This window comes from Sphaerodactylus townsendi, linkage group LG10, assembly GCF_021028975.2.
Source record: "Sphaerodactylus townsendi isolate TG3544 linkage group LG10, MPM_Stown_v2.3, whole genome shotgun sequence".
NCBI lineage: Eukaryota > Metazoa > Chordata > Lepidosauria > Squamata > Sphaerodactylidae > Sphaerodactylus > Sphaerodactylus townsendi.
Window position 1 is genome coordinate 38709279 of NC_059434.1, and position 19834 is coordinate 38729112.

General features: G+C 47.8%; 1 protein-coding gene across 3 annotated transcripts in view; it reads left to right on the forward strand.

The window, feature by feature from the left end:
* The window catches only part of SH3RF1 (SH3 domain containing ring finger 1), a 64834-nt gene that overhangs the window by 30288 nt on the left and 14712 nt on the right, over window positions 1–19834 (forward strand). For all 3 annotated transcript variants that reach the window (XM_048509281.1, XM_048509279.1, XM_048509280.1), the window contains exons 3-6: window positions 11177–11452; window positions 13409–13504; window positions 17721–18023; window positions 19541–19651. In XM_048509281.1, coding sequence (XP_048365238.1) covers window positions 11177–11452; window positions 13409–13504; window positions 17721–18023; window positions 19541–19651 — 786 coding nt within the window. The remainder of the gene's footprint in view (window positions 1–11176; window positions 11453–13408; window positions 13505–17720; window positions 18024–19540; window positions 19652–19834) is intronic.

The following is a 19834-nucleotide window of genomic DNA, read 5'->3' on the forward strand; positions in this document are numbered from 1 at the left end:
TTACAATGGCCTCAGCCATCACTCGGCAGCCAGCTCCAGAGGCTGACCACCAATAAGGAGCAAAACATCATACTTCAGATTAGATACAGCTTCTTGCAGCTCACGCGCTTTCATGTGATCCAACTGGGAATTATCAGAAAGATTAAACAACACATATTATACATTCTCACAACCTTGGTGATGCTTAACAACAACAAATAATCAATAAGCGGCCACGATTGTCACAGGTAAACGGCGGATTCCTGCTGCTTTCCCGGAGGCCAGGGCATGGCGGTGGAGGAATGTAAGGATTGATGGACTTGCTTAAGGGCTGGGCCAACCCAGCCAATAGTCTTAGCATTGTAGGAGGCAGTCCGGGGACTCCCACTAGAGATTCGCGAGGGAAGCGAACTCGCTTAGGAGAAGGCGACCCAGCATTAAGCTCCGACCAAGAGAATTGAAAGAGCAGAGGCCGGGCTTGGCGTCGAGGCTCGGTGGAACCTGGGGAGTAGGACAATGGTGGCGACTGAGGCAACAAAGAGTTCCGGCAGGGAGTGGCGGGAATGTAGTTAAACGTCCTCTCCCGCAGGTCCAGAACCAGCCCTGGGGAGCAGGATGTTTCGAACACCCGGAGAATGTCCTCCATGTGCAGTTCCAACTGGCGAGCAGCGAATGGGCCAGGTGGTTCCCGTTAAATGCGCCCGGTGATCACGAAGGCGCAGGTGTTGGACTCGTGGTTAGCGACCGTCACTTGGTGACAAAGGAAAGCGCCAGCGAAGGGTTTAGACGGCGGGTCCCAGTGGCTCGAGAATATCTGATGGATGGGGGGGGCATTCATGAAGGGCTCAGCCCAGACTCGCTGAGAGTCTCGAGTGCTACAGAGCGAGAGCAGGCAGAAACTTAGCAGGCTCCGACTCGATACTGGCCCAGGCAGAAAAGATGAGGAGCGTTGGCGACGGCAAACTGCTCCCAGATGTTGGTCTGGTGAAAGCTTGCCGGGGGTGGCGGTCATGCATCGGCAGGGCAGCAGAGCAGGCAAGGATGGTGGTCGCTGAGTTGGTGGTGATGATGTCATAAAGGCGGCTGGGAGTTCTCGGGTGTCACCGGGGTGGTCTTGCTAGCGCCTTGGCAGCTGGGCCTGGCTGGTGGTAAGCCAGCAGCGTCTCCCAGGTCGTGGATCTTTAGGCGTTGGCGTGGCGTTCCTACTGGGATAAGCTGGGGCGGGATCCTCTAGAGATCGCGTTCCATCTCGGGATAGGGTTAGTTTCCTCTGGCGCCATTCCATGGGTTGGCCTGTCATGGCGAATGTCCGAGTCCACGGGAACCTGTAGGAAGAGGACTGAAACACCCCCCCTTTCCCGGAGTTCTGCAGGGGCGAATCCATGGAAGCTCAGTTCGGCGGATGGCGGGGTGGGATCCGAGTTAGTGTTTAGATTTAATATGGGAAGGAAGAGGGCTTGTTTGCAGCCTGTGAAGGTTGCTTTAATGCAACCCTCCTGAGGCATACCACCTCCTCTTTCTTTAGTTGTTTGACAGGAGGGCAGAGTGGCGACCCTGGTGGGGATTGGCTTCAGAAGCGTCATCAGGGTGCGTCGAAGGTCCGAGCTACCGAGGAAGGGAACAGGCGAGTCCTGGGGGGGGGGGATTGTGGGTATGCATGTATCCAGCAACACAAAGGGGGCTTTGGAAGCACCTTTTTGGGGGGGGTGGGTGCATCCGGGGAATGAAGCAATCAGGCAATTAGGGGCAAATTCCTCGCACACACAAGGGGTTTCTTTGCAAAGGGGAGTTGTACCCGTGACCTTGGTGGCTAATGCAGGAAGCTGGATGGTGCTAAATTTTGTGATCGAATTATCTTGGGAATTACCGCCGGGAGCCGCTCCTTAAAGAGGCGGTTTGACCTGGCGCTAACCTTTAATATGGTACTGATAAAGTTGCCAGGCTGGTATCGCAACTTAAGCGGGTTTTAAGGTATTAGGCATAATGGCGGCAGCCCTTTTAAACTGGGGCCTGTCTGACAGTGCTCGCGGTATCAGGGCCGAGGCCCAGATTTTAATCCAGGGGAGGGCCAGTCAGCCAATTGGCCCTCCGCGCTACTATTCGAAAAAACAGAAGGGAAAGGGGGGAGGAGGGAAACAGATTTCCTGTGGAAATTAGAGGCAACCCGGAAGGCGATTGGAATCAATGATCCGTGGCTGACTTTACCCATCCCAGACCAGAGTCGTTTTAACCTGACTCATGGTCTCTTCCCCAGAAGGTTGACATGGATGTCTAGAGCGATGCGGACTGTGAGCTACGCTCCGAGTCTGGAGCTGTTGACGTGGCGGATGCTCCGTCTGCATGGTTTGTCTCCACAGATGTGCGGGCAAAGCCTGCAATTGACCACTGGTCGAGACCCTTTCGGCTGCTCTGATAGCAGTAACATCAGCGGTATCCACCAGGCCCTTGAACTTATCCTTCTATAGCGAGCTCTCCAGATATGGGCAGGAGCTCCCGATAATCGTCTCCACCGCTGCGGCGGTGGTGTAGGCCTGCGCCATTGGCTACTGGGGCTCGTAGCCTTTAGATGGAAGCAGCGAAGACGGCATGGGGCAGAAGAATCAGCTGGCCTTAGCGCTGGCTCGGCGGGCAGCTCCTGTGGGATGTTTGTCAGACCTGGAAGTGGATTAAGGTCCGCTTGAGAAGTGCGTGGGTCGATCACTCCGGGGACGATGAACAGTCCCTGTTCGGCGGCAGAGGCCTTGGGCAGCACTAGCCCAATTGTCCCGGTAGGGGATGGGCTGGATCATACTGGGTTAGGCGACAAGAACCTCGTGGGGAACTTAAAGGAGATGGGCTGGGTGCATGCGGCGAGATGCCACGAGAGGGGTGGTTTTGGCAGGGGGCCTTGGCGTTTGGGTCTGCTCTAGTACTCTCCTCCCTTGGTCCTGGGCTGGGGAGAGCGCCGAGGCGGGGAGGATTTCCAGCGGGCAGTCGTTTCTCCAATGGAAGCCCTTCTGGCAGCAATGGGCACGGGTTTTAGGTAGCCTTCTCCTCCTGGGGAGAGACCACCCCTCCGCTCGGGGTTGTAAGGCCCCCCCACGGGCTGCCTACACTCCCCTTCCGGGAAGTGTCGGGTCTGCCACGGATTAAAAGCAGTCATCTGAGACTGTCTCCCGCTTGATGGAAAGTCTTTCTTGGCCGAGGAGGCTAGCAGTGGGCGGAGGACCCAATGTCCTGGCAAGCCTTAAGCATGCCGGCCAGTTCAGGTTTGCCTAGGCCCGTGATTGCCCTCGGCACTCCATGGAAAATTCTCCTTCGCAGTATGAGAATAGATTTTAGGCCTCCTGCGCTATCTACCTGCCCTCTTGGCCCTTCCCTGGAGCCTGTTCACAAATTCAGCATAGGGCTCTTGGGGTTTTGCCCGGATGGAGGAAACTCTGGGTTGGCTGGCGGCATTGGGGACTTTGATAAATGCCTCATAAAGGCGCACTCAGAAGGCGACCGTGGGTGGCCTCAGGCAGGACAATCTGATGGTTAGGGTTGGCAAAAGCATGAAGCCGTGGCTGGCTGGCGGTGTAGGCGCCCGCCAGAGTGGCTGCTCTGTTGAAGCTTATTGCTGGCGGAACTCTTTCCCCAGACCACAAATTGCGCAGGGCTCGGGCGGCGAAGGTGGTTTCAGTGCATCTGGAACCATTGGTGGTTCCTTCGCGATGGCTTCAGCATGCCTCTCGCGTAGGGCCTGAAGTGACTCTCACGTCCGCATTGCTGCGAACTTCGGTAAGGATGTTATGGCTGGGGAAGCGTTACTTCGACAGCCCGCCCGAACTAATATAGCCTCTCGGTATCTGTGAAGTGGATGGGGCTGGCATACAAGAATATGTGACATCGTCTTCCGTCAGGAGTTTCTTTCTTCTGCAGATGCGTGGCTATCGTTCTCGAGTTTTGAAACCAGCCATTGCGATGGTGGCGGAGTGCAGTGAAACGAGGAAAGCGAACAAGGGGAGGCGTGGGCGGCGGGAGGATTTGAATTAGATTGTGGAAGAGGCAAGGGGGGCAGAAGAGGACAGAGGCGTCAATTTAGTGGATAGAAAATTCGGGGTTGAAATTGAAGGTGAAAGGTCGAAAGGAGGCCTACAGCAAAGGGAGCCATAGGTCTGCAGGCTGATGGCGACAAAACATTGTCTCCGTCAGTAACTTGGCGACATCAGTAGCGAGGCTCTGTCGCGAAGAGTCGCCCGATGTTTTAGTCGCCAAGATTCAATGTCACCCCTCTGGGTACCATGGACACTGAGCTCAATCTCCTCAACCAATTTGCGCAGCTCCCTTCTCTTCTGGGGACCCTGCGCATTTAGATTACTGGCTTTGAGTTAGATCAGCGTGTCATAAGCCCTGCTTTTAGCTCCATACTCACCCGGTGTTCCGTCCGGACGAAGAGTGTCCTGGACGCGTGTCTCTGGATGCGCTTGATCAAGAGGACGAGCGATACGAAAGCGATTGGTCCCTGGATACGCCCGATCCAGCGGACCGGTATCATGACCCTTCAAGAAGCGACGGTAGGCAGGGTGGAGGTTCGAGGATTCCGGGTTTTGGCACCAGCGAAACCGACCGGTCAAGCGTCAGGGCGAGCGAAGGCGGAGATAACATCTGGTGGAGATGTAGCGGGGGAGCGGAGGTCCGATGTTCCCCTAGCGAGTCTCCGTCTGCGGTTCCTGGCACCTTTATTGTTACTCTGTCGAGTGTAGGAGGGAGGACTGGGAGTTCGGGAGGCGGGAGGTCGGGGAGATCATCATGTGATGCATGATCTCATCTGGCTTCGTCGCGGAGGCGTCTGGCGTCTGAGCCTAATCCTCACCTGGGGCGGGCCATTGTCCTCGCCCGATGATTGAGCCAGACCAGTTCATGACCCGTGACTCATGGGGGGGATGAGAGTGGGGTCGCGATCACGACGGCAAGGCCGCCCAGGTCCGTTAGGCGTCCCAACGTTCTACTCAGCACTGCTGGGTGTGATTGCACTACTACTGCCTGTGTAGTAGACCCGCAGCGGTCAGCGTAAAGAAGCAGGCGAGCGAATAGCATCTGGTGGTGAGATAGCCAGCTTGGCGAGAGCGGAGTCCGTGTTCCCCTCGAGTCTCCCGTCTGCGGTTCCTGGCACCTTTTATTGTTACTCTATCGGTGTAGGAGGGAGGACTGGGAGTTCGGAAGCGAGGAGGTCGAGGAGATCATCATGTGATACATGATCTCATCTGGCTTCGATGCGGAGAAGGCGTGCAGCGTCTGAGCTATCCTCAACTGGGGGCAAGACCAGTGGCACTGCGCCCGGTGATTGAGCCAGACAGTTCGCGACCCGTGACTCATGGGATGAGTGGGAGTGCGTCACGACCGGCAAGGCGCAGGTCGTTAGCGTCCCAACGTTCTACGGCACTGCTGGGTGGCGGTGCACTACTACATCTCCTCCTTTTTTACATTTTAAGCGGGGCGGCGTAAAATTTAAAGGGGCTGTCTCCTCGCCCGTTTGATCAAATTTGATAACTGCTTTATTTGTATTAGAACTTGGTTGCGGGGTAGAAAGAAATCGAGGTTTCTTACACCGCGTTACGAGCAATATTAGACATTGAGCGAAACAGATCGATAACAAGGCACGGTAAGGCAATGCAGGCACAGCCTGGCACTCAACCATCCTCCCGACGGCAGCAGAGGGCTGACACCAATGGGGCAAAACATCATACTTCAAGATTGAGTACAGCTTCTTGCAGCTCCACGCGCACCATGTGGGGATCAGCACAGGAGATTATCAGAAGATTAAAACAACACATATTATGTACATTCTCACAACCTTGGTGATGTAACAACAACAAATAATCAATAGCGGCCGCGATTGTCTAGGAATTCGGCTTGTGAAGAGTTCACACCTGCTGGAGCCAGGGCATCAGAAGCGTTAAGTTGATGGACCGCTTAAGGGCACAGGCCAGCCAGCCAATAGTCTTAACATTGTAGGAAAGGCGAGTCGGGGACTCCCACTAGGAAGTTAGCGAGGCGAACTCGCCGGGCGACGGCGTCGCTCGAACGAAATTAGAAACGGGCGGCGTCCGGAGCTCGAGGTGGAGCCTGGTGTTAGGACAATGGTGAAGCGACTGAGGCAGCAAAGAGTTCGACGGGGAGTCGGTGAGATGTAGTTAAGCGTCCTCTCCCGCAGGTCAGAACTTAGCCCTGGGGAGACAGGATGTTTCAATTTCTGAGGGAATGTCCTCAATATTGTGTTACCCACAGTTCCAACTGGCGAACCCGGCGAATGGGCAATTGGGTTCCCGTTAAAACTCTTTGCCCGGTGATCTGGCCGCCCAGTGTTGGACTTCGTGGTTAGCGACCGTCTTGGTGACAAGGAAAAGCCAGCGAGAGGGTTTAGCGGCGGGTCCCCAGTCGGCGCTCGCCAGAATATCTGATGGATGAAGGCATTCGCAGAGGGGCTCAGCAGACTCCGCTAGGAAGTCTCCGGTGCTTTACGGAAGCGAGGAGCGAGCAAGGCTTAGCAGGCTCCCGACTCTAGGTACTGGCAGGCAGAAAGATGAAGGCGTTGGCGGCGGCAGCAAACTGCTTCCAGATGTTGGTCTGGTGAAACTTGCCAGGGGTGGCTTGTCGCCATCGACGAGAGCAGCAAGAGCAGGCAAGGATGGTGGTAAGCTGAGTTGGTGGTGATGATAGCAAAGAAGCTGGCACAGAAGGTTCTCGGTGTCACCGGGGTGGTCTTGCTGGCGCAGCAGCAGCTAGGAGCCTGGCGGTGGTCGCCTTGGCGTCTCCCAGGTCATTCCGGTCTTTTAGTGGCGGCGGCGTTCCTGCTGGGATAAGCTGAAAGGATCCTCTAAGTCGTTCCATCTCGGGGTCGGGGTTGGTTTCCTCCTGGCGCCATTCATGGGTTGACCTGTCATGAATGAGGAGTCCACGGGGAACCTGTAGGAAGAAGGACTGTACCCCCCCTTTCCCAGATTCACGGGGGGGCGAGGTCCCGCCAGGCTCAGTTCTAAGCGGATGGCGGAGGTGGAAGTCGAAGTTGGTATTTTGGAATTTATGGGAAGGAAGGGCTTGTTTGCAACCTGTGAAGGATTTAGCACAATGCAACACCTATGGGGGCGCCTACACTCACTACTCTTTAGTTGTTGTTGTTTGGCAGGGAGAGGGCAGGAGGTAGGCGACCCTGGTGGGATTGGCTTCAAGCGTCATCAGAGATGCGTCAAAGGCGAGGTCGAGCCTCGAGGAGGAACAGAAGTCCTGGGGGGATTATTAATTATCATGGCTTAATCAACTTAACACAAAGGGGCTTTTGGAAGCACCTTTTGGAAGTGAAGGTGCATCAGAATGAAGCAATCAGGCAGTAGGGGCAAAATTCCTCGCACACACAAAAGGGAAGGGTTTCTAACTGCAGGGTTGTACTTACCGTGACCTTGGTGGCTAATGCAGGAAGCTGGATGGTGCTAAGTTTTGTGATCATTATCTTGAGGGAATTGCCGAGACGGCTCCTTAAAGAGGCGGTTTGACTGGCGCCCTGGCGCTTTAATGTGGTACTGATAAAGTTGCCAGGCTGGGCGTATCTATAACAAGCGGGTTTGGTATTAGGCGCCAATGGCTGACGGCCCTTTTAAACTGGGGCCTGTCTGACGGTGCTGCGGTGGGCCCAGATTTTAATCCAGGAAGACCAGTCAGCCAATTGGCCCTCCGCCTTTACTGATGAAAAAACAGAAGGAAAAGAGGGGGAGGGAGGGAAACAGATTTCCTGTGGAAATTAGGAGGCAACTTGGAAGACGCGGTGGAATCAATGATCGTGGCGGCTTTACCCATCAGACCAGAGTCGTTTGTAGCTCGCAGAGGTCTCTTCCCCAGGGTTGACGCGGATGTCTAGAGCGATGGAAGCGGACTGTGAAGCTGCCGCTTTCGAGTCCTGGGCTGTTGACGTGGCGAGGCCCGGATGCTCCGATCTCAGCGGTTTGTCTCACAGATGCGGGCAGCTCGATTCGGCCACTGGTGGGGCCCTTTCGGCGCTGCTCTGATGTATTAACATCAGCGCCCGGTGTCACAGGCCTTGAACTTACATCGCTTCTATGGCTCCAGATATGGGCGGGAGCTCCCGATGGCGTCTCCACGCTTCGCGGCGGTGGTGGAAGCTGCGCCATGTTGGCTGCTGGGGCTCGTAGCCTTTATTGGAGTGCGGCAGCGGGCAGCGCATGGGGAACAGAAAATCAGCAGCGCAGCTGGCTCCAGTGAACGCTCCTGTGGGATATTTGTCCAGACCTGGAAGTGGATGGGTCGCAGTGGCGTGGAAGTCGATCCTCGGGGGGCGATGAACAGTCCCTGTTCAGCGGCAGAAGGCACTTTGGCAACACCTTGGTGTCGGTAAGGGATAAGACCGTCATACTGGTTGAGGCGACAAGAACCGTGGGGAAAAGGAATGGGCTGGGTGCATGCGGCGAAGATGCCACGAAGGGGTGGTTTTGGCGAGGGCCTTGGCGTTTGGGTCTGCTCTAGTACTCCTCCTTGGTCCTGGGCTGGGGAAGCGCCGGGCGAGTTCCAACGGGCAGTCGTTCTCAATGTCGGAAGCCCTTCACAGCAGCGTGGGCACGGGTTTTAGGTGGCCTTCTCCTCCTGGGGGGAGGACCCTCCTCCATCGGGGTTGTAAGCTACCGGGCTACCTACCTCGCCGGAATGTCGGGTCTGCCACGAGATTAAAAGCAGTCATCCTGAGACTGTCTCCCGCCCGGTGGAAGTGCTCTTGGCGAGGCTAGCAGTGGTGGAGGACCCAATGTCCTGGCAAGCCTTAAACGTAATGGAAGCCAGTTCAGGATTTTGCCTAGGCCGTGATTGCCCTGCGGCACTCCATGGAAGCGTTCTCCTTTCGCGGCGCGCGGAGAATTTCGTTTTGGGCCTCTTTCGCTATCTACCTGCCTCTTGGCGGCTTCCTGGAGCCTGTTCACAAAATTCAGCATAGGGCTCTTGGGGTTTTGCGGATGGAGAAAACTCTGGGTTGGCTGGCGGCATTGGGGACTTTGATAAATGATACCTCATAAGCACTCAGAAGGCGACCGTAGGGTGTATCAGGCGGACAATCTGATCGTTGGGGTTGGCAAAAGCATCAACCGTAAAGCTGTGAAGCTGGTGTGGCCAGAATTAACGTTGAAGCATTGCTGGGCGGAACTCACTTTCCCAGACCACAAATTGGCGGGAGATAAACCGAAGAAGATTGGTTTCAGTCATCTGGAACCGTGGGTGGTTCCGCTGCGATGGCTTCAGCATGCACCTCTCGCGTGGGGCTAGTATTTCGATCCCGCGTACTACTTGAATTCGGTAAAGGAGATATTTATAGCTCAAGAGGCGGTACTTCGACCGAACTTCGCCATCCTCCTCGGTATCTGTGAAGTGGATGGGGCTAGCGCAAGAACTCGGCATCGTCTTCCGTCGGGGGTTTCTTTCTTCTGCAGATAGGTGGCTATCACGTTCTGCGAGTTTTGAAACAGCGCCATTAAATAGCTGGCGGAGGAATGCAGTGGCTTCGGAAAAGCGAACAAGGAGGGCGGCTGAGCGGGAAAGTTTGAAGATGGGTGAAAGGAGCAAAGGGGCAGAAGGAGGACGAAGTCAATTTAGTGGATAAATTCGAGGTTGAAATTGAAGGTGAAAGATGAAAGGAGGCTGACCTACAGCAAAGGGGTACATAGGTCTGCAGGCTGATAAAACATTCTCCACGTCAGTAACAGCGACTTCGGCGTAGCGGGCTCTGTCGCGAAGTGGCGATGTTTTCCCAGTCGCCAAAGGTTATCCCCCTCTGGGTACCATGGACACTGACTTCAATCTCCTCAACCAATTTGCGCTCCCTTCTCTTCACGGGGACCCTGCATTTAAGTTAAGCTTTCGGTTCGTCAGCGTGCTTGTCATAAGCCCTGCTTTTGCAAGCTCCCATACTCACCGGTGTTCCGTCGGTTGAAGTGTCCTAGGGCGGCGTGTCTCTGGATCGCGCCCGATCCAGAAGGACGGCGTCACAGCAATTGGTCCCTGGATGCGCCGATCCAGCCGGACGGTATATCGCGTATTACTTCCCCAAGCGACGGTAGAGGTGGAAGGTTGAGGATTCGGGTTTTACGGCACCAACTGTAGTATTCGACCACCAGCGGTCAGCGTAAAACGAGCGGAGATAACATCTGGTGGAAGATCGCCAGCGGGGAGACGGAGGATAAAGTGTTCGCGAGTCTCCGTCTGCGGTTCCTGGCACCTTTTATTGTTACTCTATCGGTGTAGGAGGACTGGGGAGTTCGAGGCCGAGGAGAATTAGGAGATCATCATGTGATGCATGATCTCATCTGGCTCGTCTTGAGGCGTCTGGCGTCTGAAGCTAATCCTCACCTGGGGGCAAACCATTGTCCATGTTGCCGATTGATTGAGCCAGACAGTTCATGACCCGTGACTCATGGGGGGATGAGGAGTGGGGGTGCGATGCGACCGGCAAGGCCGCAGGTCCGTTGGCGTCCCAACGTTCTACTACGGCACTGCTGGGTCGGCGGTGCACTACTACACTGTGAAACCCGTTCTGCAGTGTGGAGTGGTTTGTTTATGATAATTTTGTATCAATAATATGTAAGCACTGCTGAATATTTCTAGTGGGCTTACTTGAGGTTTTCCTTGACATATTCTTGAATAATGTTCTGAAGGATGGTATCCAGATAATGAACTTCTTAGAGATGCGTATTTAGAAAGGATATCCTAGTTTTTCTCCACCCTCCCAAACAATCTGTAGCAGAAAATAGGTATCCAGTTCTCTTATTTTCCCAGGAGGAGTCTTTTTACTGTAGACAAATTTAGCAGATACTAATAGAGCAGGAAAAACCCCTGTTTGCCTGGAATGCATGAAGAAACTTCCTGGAAATCTGAGACAGCCTTAAACCTTGATCAGAGTGGTGTGACATCATGGAAACTGTTTGGCAGGAAATCATTTTTCTTCTTGGCCCCCAATAAATGGTGCTCAATTCCCATGATAGGAGAGGAAGGGGTCTGGAATCTCGTACTGTTCATTAACAGGTTTCTATTCATTATCTGCATTATACTGTCCTGACTTTCATAAGGCACCACAAATTCCAGGGATCCAAACAGATTTAAAATATCTAGGTTTTTAAAAAGCATGTTTGAACCTGCATGTTCATTTAAATGCTTTGACTTCAAAATTATGTCTCTCTTTATGTAGGGTGTACCTCAGTTACCCTGTGCCAAAGCATTATATAACTATGAAGGGAAAGAGCCTGGAGATCTTAAATTCAGCAAAGGAGACATCATCATATTACGACGGCAAGTTGATGAAAATTGGTACCATGGAGAAGTCAGTGGTGTCCATGGATTTTTTCCTACGAACTTTGTCCAGATTATTAAACCTTTGCCTCAGCCGCCACCGCAGTGCAAAGCACTTTATGATTTTGAAGTTAAAGACAAGGAAGCAGATAAGGATTGCCTCCCCTTTTCAAAGGTGAAATTTCAGTGTATTATTGAATACTTCAGCAATATTATACTAATTGTCAGAAATCTATAGTACATGGTTACAGAAGTCTTTTATTATTTATCTCATTATTTCTTTTTCTGCAGGAATTCTCTAGTTTGAGTTTCACTACTGGAATTGAAAGTCACCTGAATTATTTTTTAGAGTATTTTTAAATGTGATACCCGATTTATTTAATACATTTTACAGCTTTTGCTCTCTTTGAGAAATCAGTGACATATCTTCTTTCCCCCTCCCAGAAGCCTTAGAGGTAGGGCTATGCTAAAAAAGACTCACGGTGGAATCCAGAGAGAGGGCGGTTGCTCTGTAGATGTTTGCTGTGCTGCTGCAAGCTCTAAGACAGCGCTGACATGGGAGGGTGAGGCAGTGGTTCTGATAGACAAGACAGCTGCCATTTGTGGCGGGGTGGGGGAAGAGGAACCGGTGAGGAAATAGCCAGGCCAGGGGCAGGGAGTGGCTGGAGTAGACAGATAAGCTCCCAGCCACAATCCCCACCTCTACCAATTGAAAAAGATGAGGAGAAGGTCGAAGGACAGTATAAAACCTAAAGTGAGGAAAGGATACCCCAGACATAGGCACCCAGACCCCCAAGATATATATTACCCCCCAGGGAGGGACCTGCCCTTTTTGCTCAGCAATTACCAGGCTCAGAAAGCAGTCATGTTGACATGGGAGGTGTACTCCCCAGGAAAGGGTCTGCCAGGTGCTAAAAGGTGCCCTTCCCCACCCATTCTGCTAACAGGCTGTTCTCCCCTCTCTGTGGTGTGGGCATGCAGAGTGTACTGGCATTCACATCTGAAAGGGTTCCCTAACGAAGTGAAGGGGCAGCAGTCCTTTCTTAGTTTTGAACTCTTACTTTCCATTAGAGTACTCTGGATCATCGTTATTTCTAAATAGTCGCTGGGTGCCAGCCAATGCACTCATTGCAGAGACACCAGCCAACCAGAATGGTCATAGGAATTGCACACCTGATCAGATGGTTGTTCCCTCAACTGTACAGAGAGTGGGATATCTAAACTCAGATGACAACAATCCCCGACCTGGGCATGGGCAGCCAAGCAGGCCTGTAGCTTCCAGCCCAGTGCCCTTCCCACACAGGCTGGCCAGACCCATCTCTTGGGTGCCTCTCTCAGGCAGGGCAGCTGGGTTTCATTGCTATTCAAACTGATATTTCTATTACTGGCACCTCAAACTAAAAATAACAAGACCCTTAACTCCTGAAAGTATGTTTCTGTCATACTAGAATAGCACGCATGAGCTAATTTGCTAGCACCATTCTAGTACTCTGTCTGTACTGAGTATTTGTATACAGTGTGAGGGCAATTTAGTCTCACCTTACGCCACTCACACATACATTCATATACAGTCAGAAGCAGCACAGTCTGGAAACACTTTATCCGTCAATCAATCCTGAACAGATTGGCTAGGTCTTGAGGCTCCCAATTCCTGCCTTTGCACTCTCACTGGTTCTTGAGATCTCTTTTTAGAGAGAACCTGTCTGATAGTGGCATTTACTGTCTTGTCTTCACCTGAGGATTTGCATTGGAGAGTCTGAATTTATTTTTCATAATTCATGAATTTAAACCCCCCAGAACAACAGTGCAAATTGGCGGAGAATTAGGTAACAGGAGTATGAAATGTATTGAGAGATATTTTAACATGAATGATTTGGGGGAGGGAGTGAAATTGAATGAGTGTGAACATTCAGTCTGATGCCCGATATACTGGTTTGGAGATTCGTTTCAGAAATGGAAGGATGCTGTTGAAAGATTTTTAATTCTACAGCTGCACATCTGCTTTGTACATTTGTTTTCTCAGTACTTGTTCTGCAGTTAGTACTTTGTCAGGAAATACATATATTCAAAAGAGAAATTAGGTGAATTTTTTTAACTAGAACTAAAAAAAATCTATTGCTTTTTTATACAGGATGATATTTTGACTGTGATTCGCCGAGTGGATGAAAACTGGGCTGAAGGAATGCTGGCTGACAAAATAGGAATATTTCCAATTTCTTATGTTGAGGTGAGAGCCTCAAAGATCATCATTCCACTATGTGATTGTGATAGAAGACATGAAATCATCTCACAACAGACCGACTTAATAAATTACATGACACGATCTTAGTGTTCTTTCACTATGTTCCAAGCTATGTTGGAGAAAAGACAGTACTTGTCAGAGGTTCCATTGCATAATAAATGTTAGTCTTTAAAGTGAGCTGAAACGCCTGGTAGAGAGTCCAAGGTGTAATTATAGGATATGCTTATGGGCTCTTATTCATGATGCATGTTGTCATCTGTTCACACAAAGCAGGCAGTGTAGAAATGCAAGAAGTTTCTGCAACTGTGAAATTGACCTTCAAAAATATTTGTGAGTTTGTATTTATTCCTCAACATGTAAGAGAAAAAAATCATTGTTTATTTAAAAAATCACTGTATATTGTTATATATCAGTCTGTAAAATAATCAGAACTGGAACACAGACTGTAGTTTTGTTTAGTCTGTTAACTGTGTGTTCAGAAACTACATTACGTTTGAATTCCTTGCTATTGTTTCCTTGGTAGACCTGTGATCAAAGAAATTTTAGGCATGGCTGTTGCTCCTGTGTTGCTTCATTGGGTGGTATATTGGTGCAGTTAAAGAGAGAGACATGTTAAGACCCAAAAGTATAGCTTTTTGGTTTTAATTTGCTCTGGTACTATGTTATAGTGTCTTAATTAGAACTGAAAAAGTCACGGTAGGGGCATATAAGACCTTTGCATAAAACTTGAAGGTCTGGCTTAATTGTAATTGAGTTTAAATAGTTCTTTCTCAAGTGCGCAGAATTGTAGAGACACAAGGTCAGCATAGCGTAATGTTCAGCAGTAGCAGCAAACAGCAGGTGGTCTCAAACACTTTGCTTATGGTCCTTATCCAATTCCCAAACTTCCTACCTTCCATTTGAGACTTTTCTCATGGTAGGAGTTACTAGTTGGGGAACATAGTGTGGTTGATTAAGTAAATAATTACGTATCCCATATAAGAAGTTGCAGTGGAATTAACTTTGTACTTCCTTTTCTGGCTGCTCCTGGCAATTTTCTAGTAAAAGGAGATCATGGGTGTTTGACCAGAAGTCATGGTGGGTGGAGTGGTTCACTCTGTCAGGTATCTTGGCTAGGGTGTATTTACTTCTCAGAAGACACCTGACTGGCTGCAAGCCTCATCAATATCCCAGGCAGTACCATGGTCAGAGGGATTTTTTTCAGTCTCAGTGAGTCCAGTGAGAACACAGGCGTCCTCCTCCCCTGTCCTGCCCCAGAATGTCCCGCCCCTGTCCCATCTCCGGGACACCCCCACCACACCCCCGGAATGCCCCCTCCACACCCTGGAACGCCCTCGCCACATCTCCACAGGGGCGCACACCAGGTGTGTCATGCACCCGCCCTTCCCCCTTGGAGCTACGCCTCTGAGTGAGAATATTTATACTGCTGACCTGAAAATTCATTAATCATTCATTTGAAAACTCTCTTTAATTTTACATTAGGTGTAGCTAATGAAAGTGGAACATTTACATTATTTCCATCCCATATATTTTAGACAGTTTTCAGTCCCATTCATTTCACTACGATAGCATTAAGGATATATTCACATTGGCTGGATTGTCCCCATATCTGTCTGACAGGAATTATATGTTTTAACAATTAAACAAATTAGTGATAATTATAGTCCACATGGAAAAGTTCTCTGGATGTACTATTAAATAAAGTTGGTTCAGATGTTTCATAGAAACTTGCGTTCACTTGTCTTGACAGCATAATCTTAAAATATAACAGAAAGAAACCAAATACCTTCTGAGAGGTTTAAAGTTGACTCCTAAAAAGAGTTGCACTTTTCTAAGTCAGTTGAATGGTTTAGAAGGGTAGAACTCTGTTTTGGATTGCACCATTAGAACTTCTCACAAAAATCAAAATGTGAAATATGTATTTTTGTTTACCAGGGGAAAAAAGTTTTCTTTGCTTTACATTTATACCATCAAAATTAACCCAGATTCACATTAAGAAAGCTAGAAATTGTTGAAAAGTCTTCTGAACACTAGGGATGCTCTAAAATAATGCTGTCCTAGATCTGGGTGAAACCCAAAATTTTCTTAAAAATTGAACATAGTTAATGTTATTAATTTTATTAATGAAACATAAAGAAATGCTGCCTTATAACAACAAGGAAAAGTGTAATATGTTTGTATACTATGTTAACAAAATATTAAAGTTTATACAAATCCAAATTAAGTTTATGCTTCCACTGTTGAACAGTAGCAAGGATTTTCTTTACATTGGATCTGATTGTTGGCCTTCTTTCAATTGTAGAGTTAGAATCATATTGAAAGACACTCCAAGGGCCATCAAGTCCAACCCCCTGCAATGTATGCAGTCACATGAAGCAATCTCCCCAAAGTACACATGGTGTGATATAAAATAACTCCATGCTTACATAGCTCCTAATAGTATTATGGTGTCTTTTAAATCAGGACTGCATCTTCCCTATAGGCACACCAAATGCATTTGACCTGTAAAAATTTACTGGATCTGTAATCTTTTATAGTTAAAGAGGAAAACCAGGTCAGAATTCAGAGCAAGAGATCAATAAAGAGCCAGTATAAAAGGCCTCGTTTTCATAGCTGAGCCAGTGTAGTATGACAGTTAAGAATTGGGCCAGTATCTGAAAGACTCAGGTTCAAATCCCCACTAATGCTGTGAAAGCTTACTTACTAGGTGACCCTGGGCCAATCACATTCACTCAGCCTAACCTACCTCACAAAGTTGTTGCGAGGATAAAATGGAGGAAAGGGGTATGATGTAAGCCATCTTGGGTAGGAAGGCAGGGACAAATGAAGTAAATAAGACTGAAAATATGCGATGCAACTTAAAAAAACAACAACTTAAAAAGCACTGCTAAATGACATGTTGATTCAAATTTTTTCTTATTATAAAATTAACTTAATATACTGACAAAGTTGTTATCTTTGTAATCGATATTAAAAATTTAGAGTCTGTTGCTGTGCATTATAGTAACATCTCAGGATATAAATGGAATACAGATAAAACGAAGGTCTTTTGTTTTAATTTGGATCTAAGTGAATGCAGGTATAAAAAAGGTAACTGGATGTTGGTATTAAAAATTAATAATATTTAAATATTTTATATCTGATTAACCAGGAATAATGAAGGTCTGTATAAAATTAATTATGACCCATTGATAGCTGAAAGGTGCTAGAATTTGTATGTTTCTAGGTTATTTAAAATATCCTAATACATAGTGCTTCTGAGGAATGGGATTTTTAAGTTCAAGCTTACTTAGGCATGGGTGTCCTGCTAGTTGAGGCAAGCAAAATAGATGAATTGGGGCAGAAAATGCTGGAGCTTTCAGGCAGGTTATCATGTGGCATTTATAATTAACTAGTTGGTTTTCACTTCAGAAAATGGCAGCATGATCATCTTAACCTGCTCGAACGCATTTATTCTTTTATTTTATTTATTCTAATACAAAGTGTCATACCCACCTCAAGTCTGGAAGATAATGGGCACAACATTCAATCATTATTTTTTGTTAAATATTTCTATTGCAGAAATGAGTCACGGCTACTGAAATTCTGAGTGCTGGAGGTCTTCCTTGTAGCTTCTGAGACATCACCAGGCATTGGCCACAGCCCAGAGGAGGAAACACCTTGTTTTTTCAAAAATAAATACTGTGTGTTTCTAGGTTTTCCTGCCAGTATTTTATTATTTCATCATTTAAAACTATAGGCCCCTCTTTTCCAGATCTAGATCAACAACAGTTAGTCCTTGGATTTTTAGAATCATGCTTTGTGAATTTGGCACCACTATTGTTGCTAATTTCAGTTTGATTGTCTTCTATTGAAGGCTTCATATACCTCTCTTAAATGATACCTTTCTTGATCATTAACCATTGTAATGTAGTCGTCTCTAGGCTGCATCTTAACTGAATCTTCAATTCTCATATTCCCCTGTTCTTAGTTGTACTGATGAATGGCAGAGCTATTACTTGTCCATTATTGCCAGTTATACCCCACTTACCATCCCAGTTGTTCAACCCCCAAGGCACTGAAGTTCCGTTGCTGATCCCCCCTTGAAGGAGTCCAAGTATTGTTCAGCATTTCAAGCATTCGACATGTTTTTCTCTTTCCTTCAGAATTCCTCATCAGAATTCTTACACCACATTTATAAAAATGTGCTATTGTTTTACAGTTTAACACAACAGCAAAGCAGCTGATAGAACTGGACAAACCCTCAAGTTCTGCAGTAGACTCTGGAGAAGGCACTTCTGGTGCATCCCACAGCAGTTCAGTTCAAAAACACATGGATACCAAAAAGAACACCAAAAAGCGTCACTCCTTTACCTCCCTTACCATGTCCAACAAGGCTTCCCAGTCTTCTCAGAACCGTCACTCAATGGAAATCAGCCCTCCTGTCCTCATCAGCTCCAGTAATCCCACCGCTGCAGCCCGCATCAGCGAACTTACAGGCCTTTCTTGCAGTGCACCTTCTCAGGTAATTGCTGGAAGCAGAACACAAAGCATATCATCGCTTTCTAATGAACAATTTAGATGACTGTCAAAACAAATGAAAGGTAATTACTACCAATTCTTTTGGAGTGTGTGCAAGCCGTCATTAGTTCCACATAAAGGGACAATTTTCATGCAAACTGAACTGTAACTTAGAGAAAGATGCTCTTGCTGTGAAAATATCTGGCCTGTTTATTAGAACATGCACAAGTACCTCTTAATGTTTTGTATGACTCAAAAGAGGCAGATGTGACTTCTTGAATAAAATTCAGAGTGTAAAAAATAGGCCCTCAATTTCAGTATACAGTATCTACATTAATCTCGTAGAAACTGCTGCACAGAACTTTGTGGCACATGGGGAAAACAGTGGGTTTTCATCAATGACTAGCATACAAGCATAATCTGAGCACAATACCTACAAAACAAGGGAAGAATAAACTTAGAACAAATCTCTTGATATAAAGGGCAACACAATAATTTCCCCGCAATCTCCCCACAACCACTGGGACATAGCCTGTCTGCCTTTGGAACCTTTTTGTATTATCCATCCAAAACTGCAGAAGGAAGTACTTGACACTTAGCAAGGGAGAAAGCTTTCTCGTGACCAACAGTCTCTAAGTGGGAGAGCTAAACAGCAAGAGAGACTAGGTATCTGTATGTTTTTAGAAGACAGCAAAGCTGGTCATCTCTCTAACTCTGCCTGATGCTCAGTATCTGTAGCTCTTTGTCTTAAAGCTAGCTTCCCTACCCATACCCCATTTCTAAGACAGAATGAGAGAGAATCCCAAGCTTGCCAGCTTAGTCTTAACTGGCTTTAACTACCTAATTGATAACTGTCATAGAGAAGCAAGGGAATTAGGCCTTGAGGAACTGAATTTAACTTTAGCCGAAGGTTAGGGGAGGCAAGGCAGTGTCAGTATTCTAAAACACTTATGGAGTCTTCCGCTTTGAAGCATGTGATCAAATCCACTTGTCGTCAAATCACAATCTGCTGATTGGGGAGCATCCTGCAAATTGTACTCATGGCAATGTAAGATCATAGTTCATCATGATATCTAGAGTTCATAAAGACATGTGTAGAATTTGACTGCAAACTACATTTTTGCAAGCCCACAGTTTGAAAAACCATTCCTAGTTAGTGTTGCCACCATTTAGTGTTGCCACCATTTAGTGTTGCCACAAATAGTCAAATTATGGTGAGAGAAAATGAAGAAAAGCGAAGAATCCTAAGAGAGGAAGAGGGAGTGCAGTTTGTAATTGAGTTTTTGATTACATTCTACACTTGCAGTCTTTGTACTGTACAGTTACATCATCATAATAATTATGGGGGAAATGAATTGATTAAAGCCTATACAGTGCTAAGAAAATTTGGCGATAAGTTATTAATGTACTAACTGCTAATGTTGCAGTAAACACATTTAGTTATAATTGGTTAATCATGGTGGTAATTGTTACATTTTGCTTCACTGCATTAATTCTGTTTTGATGATCTTTTTTTAATAGGTTCATATCAGTACGACAGGGCTAATTGTGACTCCACCACCCAGCAGTCCAGTAACAACAGGACCTTCATTTACCTTTCCACCAGAAGTCAATTACTCAGCTGCTCTTGGTGTACGTATCTTCTGCATAGATAAGAATCCTTTAATGCCACGTGTCATTTGCTTTTCTATAGTCTCAGCAGGCCGAATTGAATTCATTGTTAAAATTTGTTTTTGACAGAAGGAAATCCAAAGATTTCTGAACCTTTCTACTTTTTTTGCTGAGTACTAGATTTACAGCCTAATGTAGTTCTTG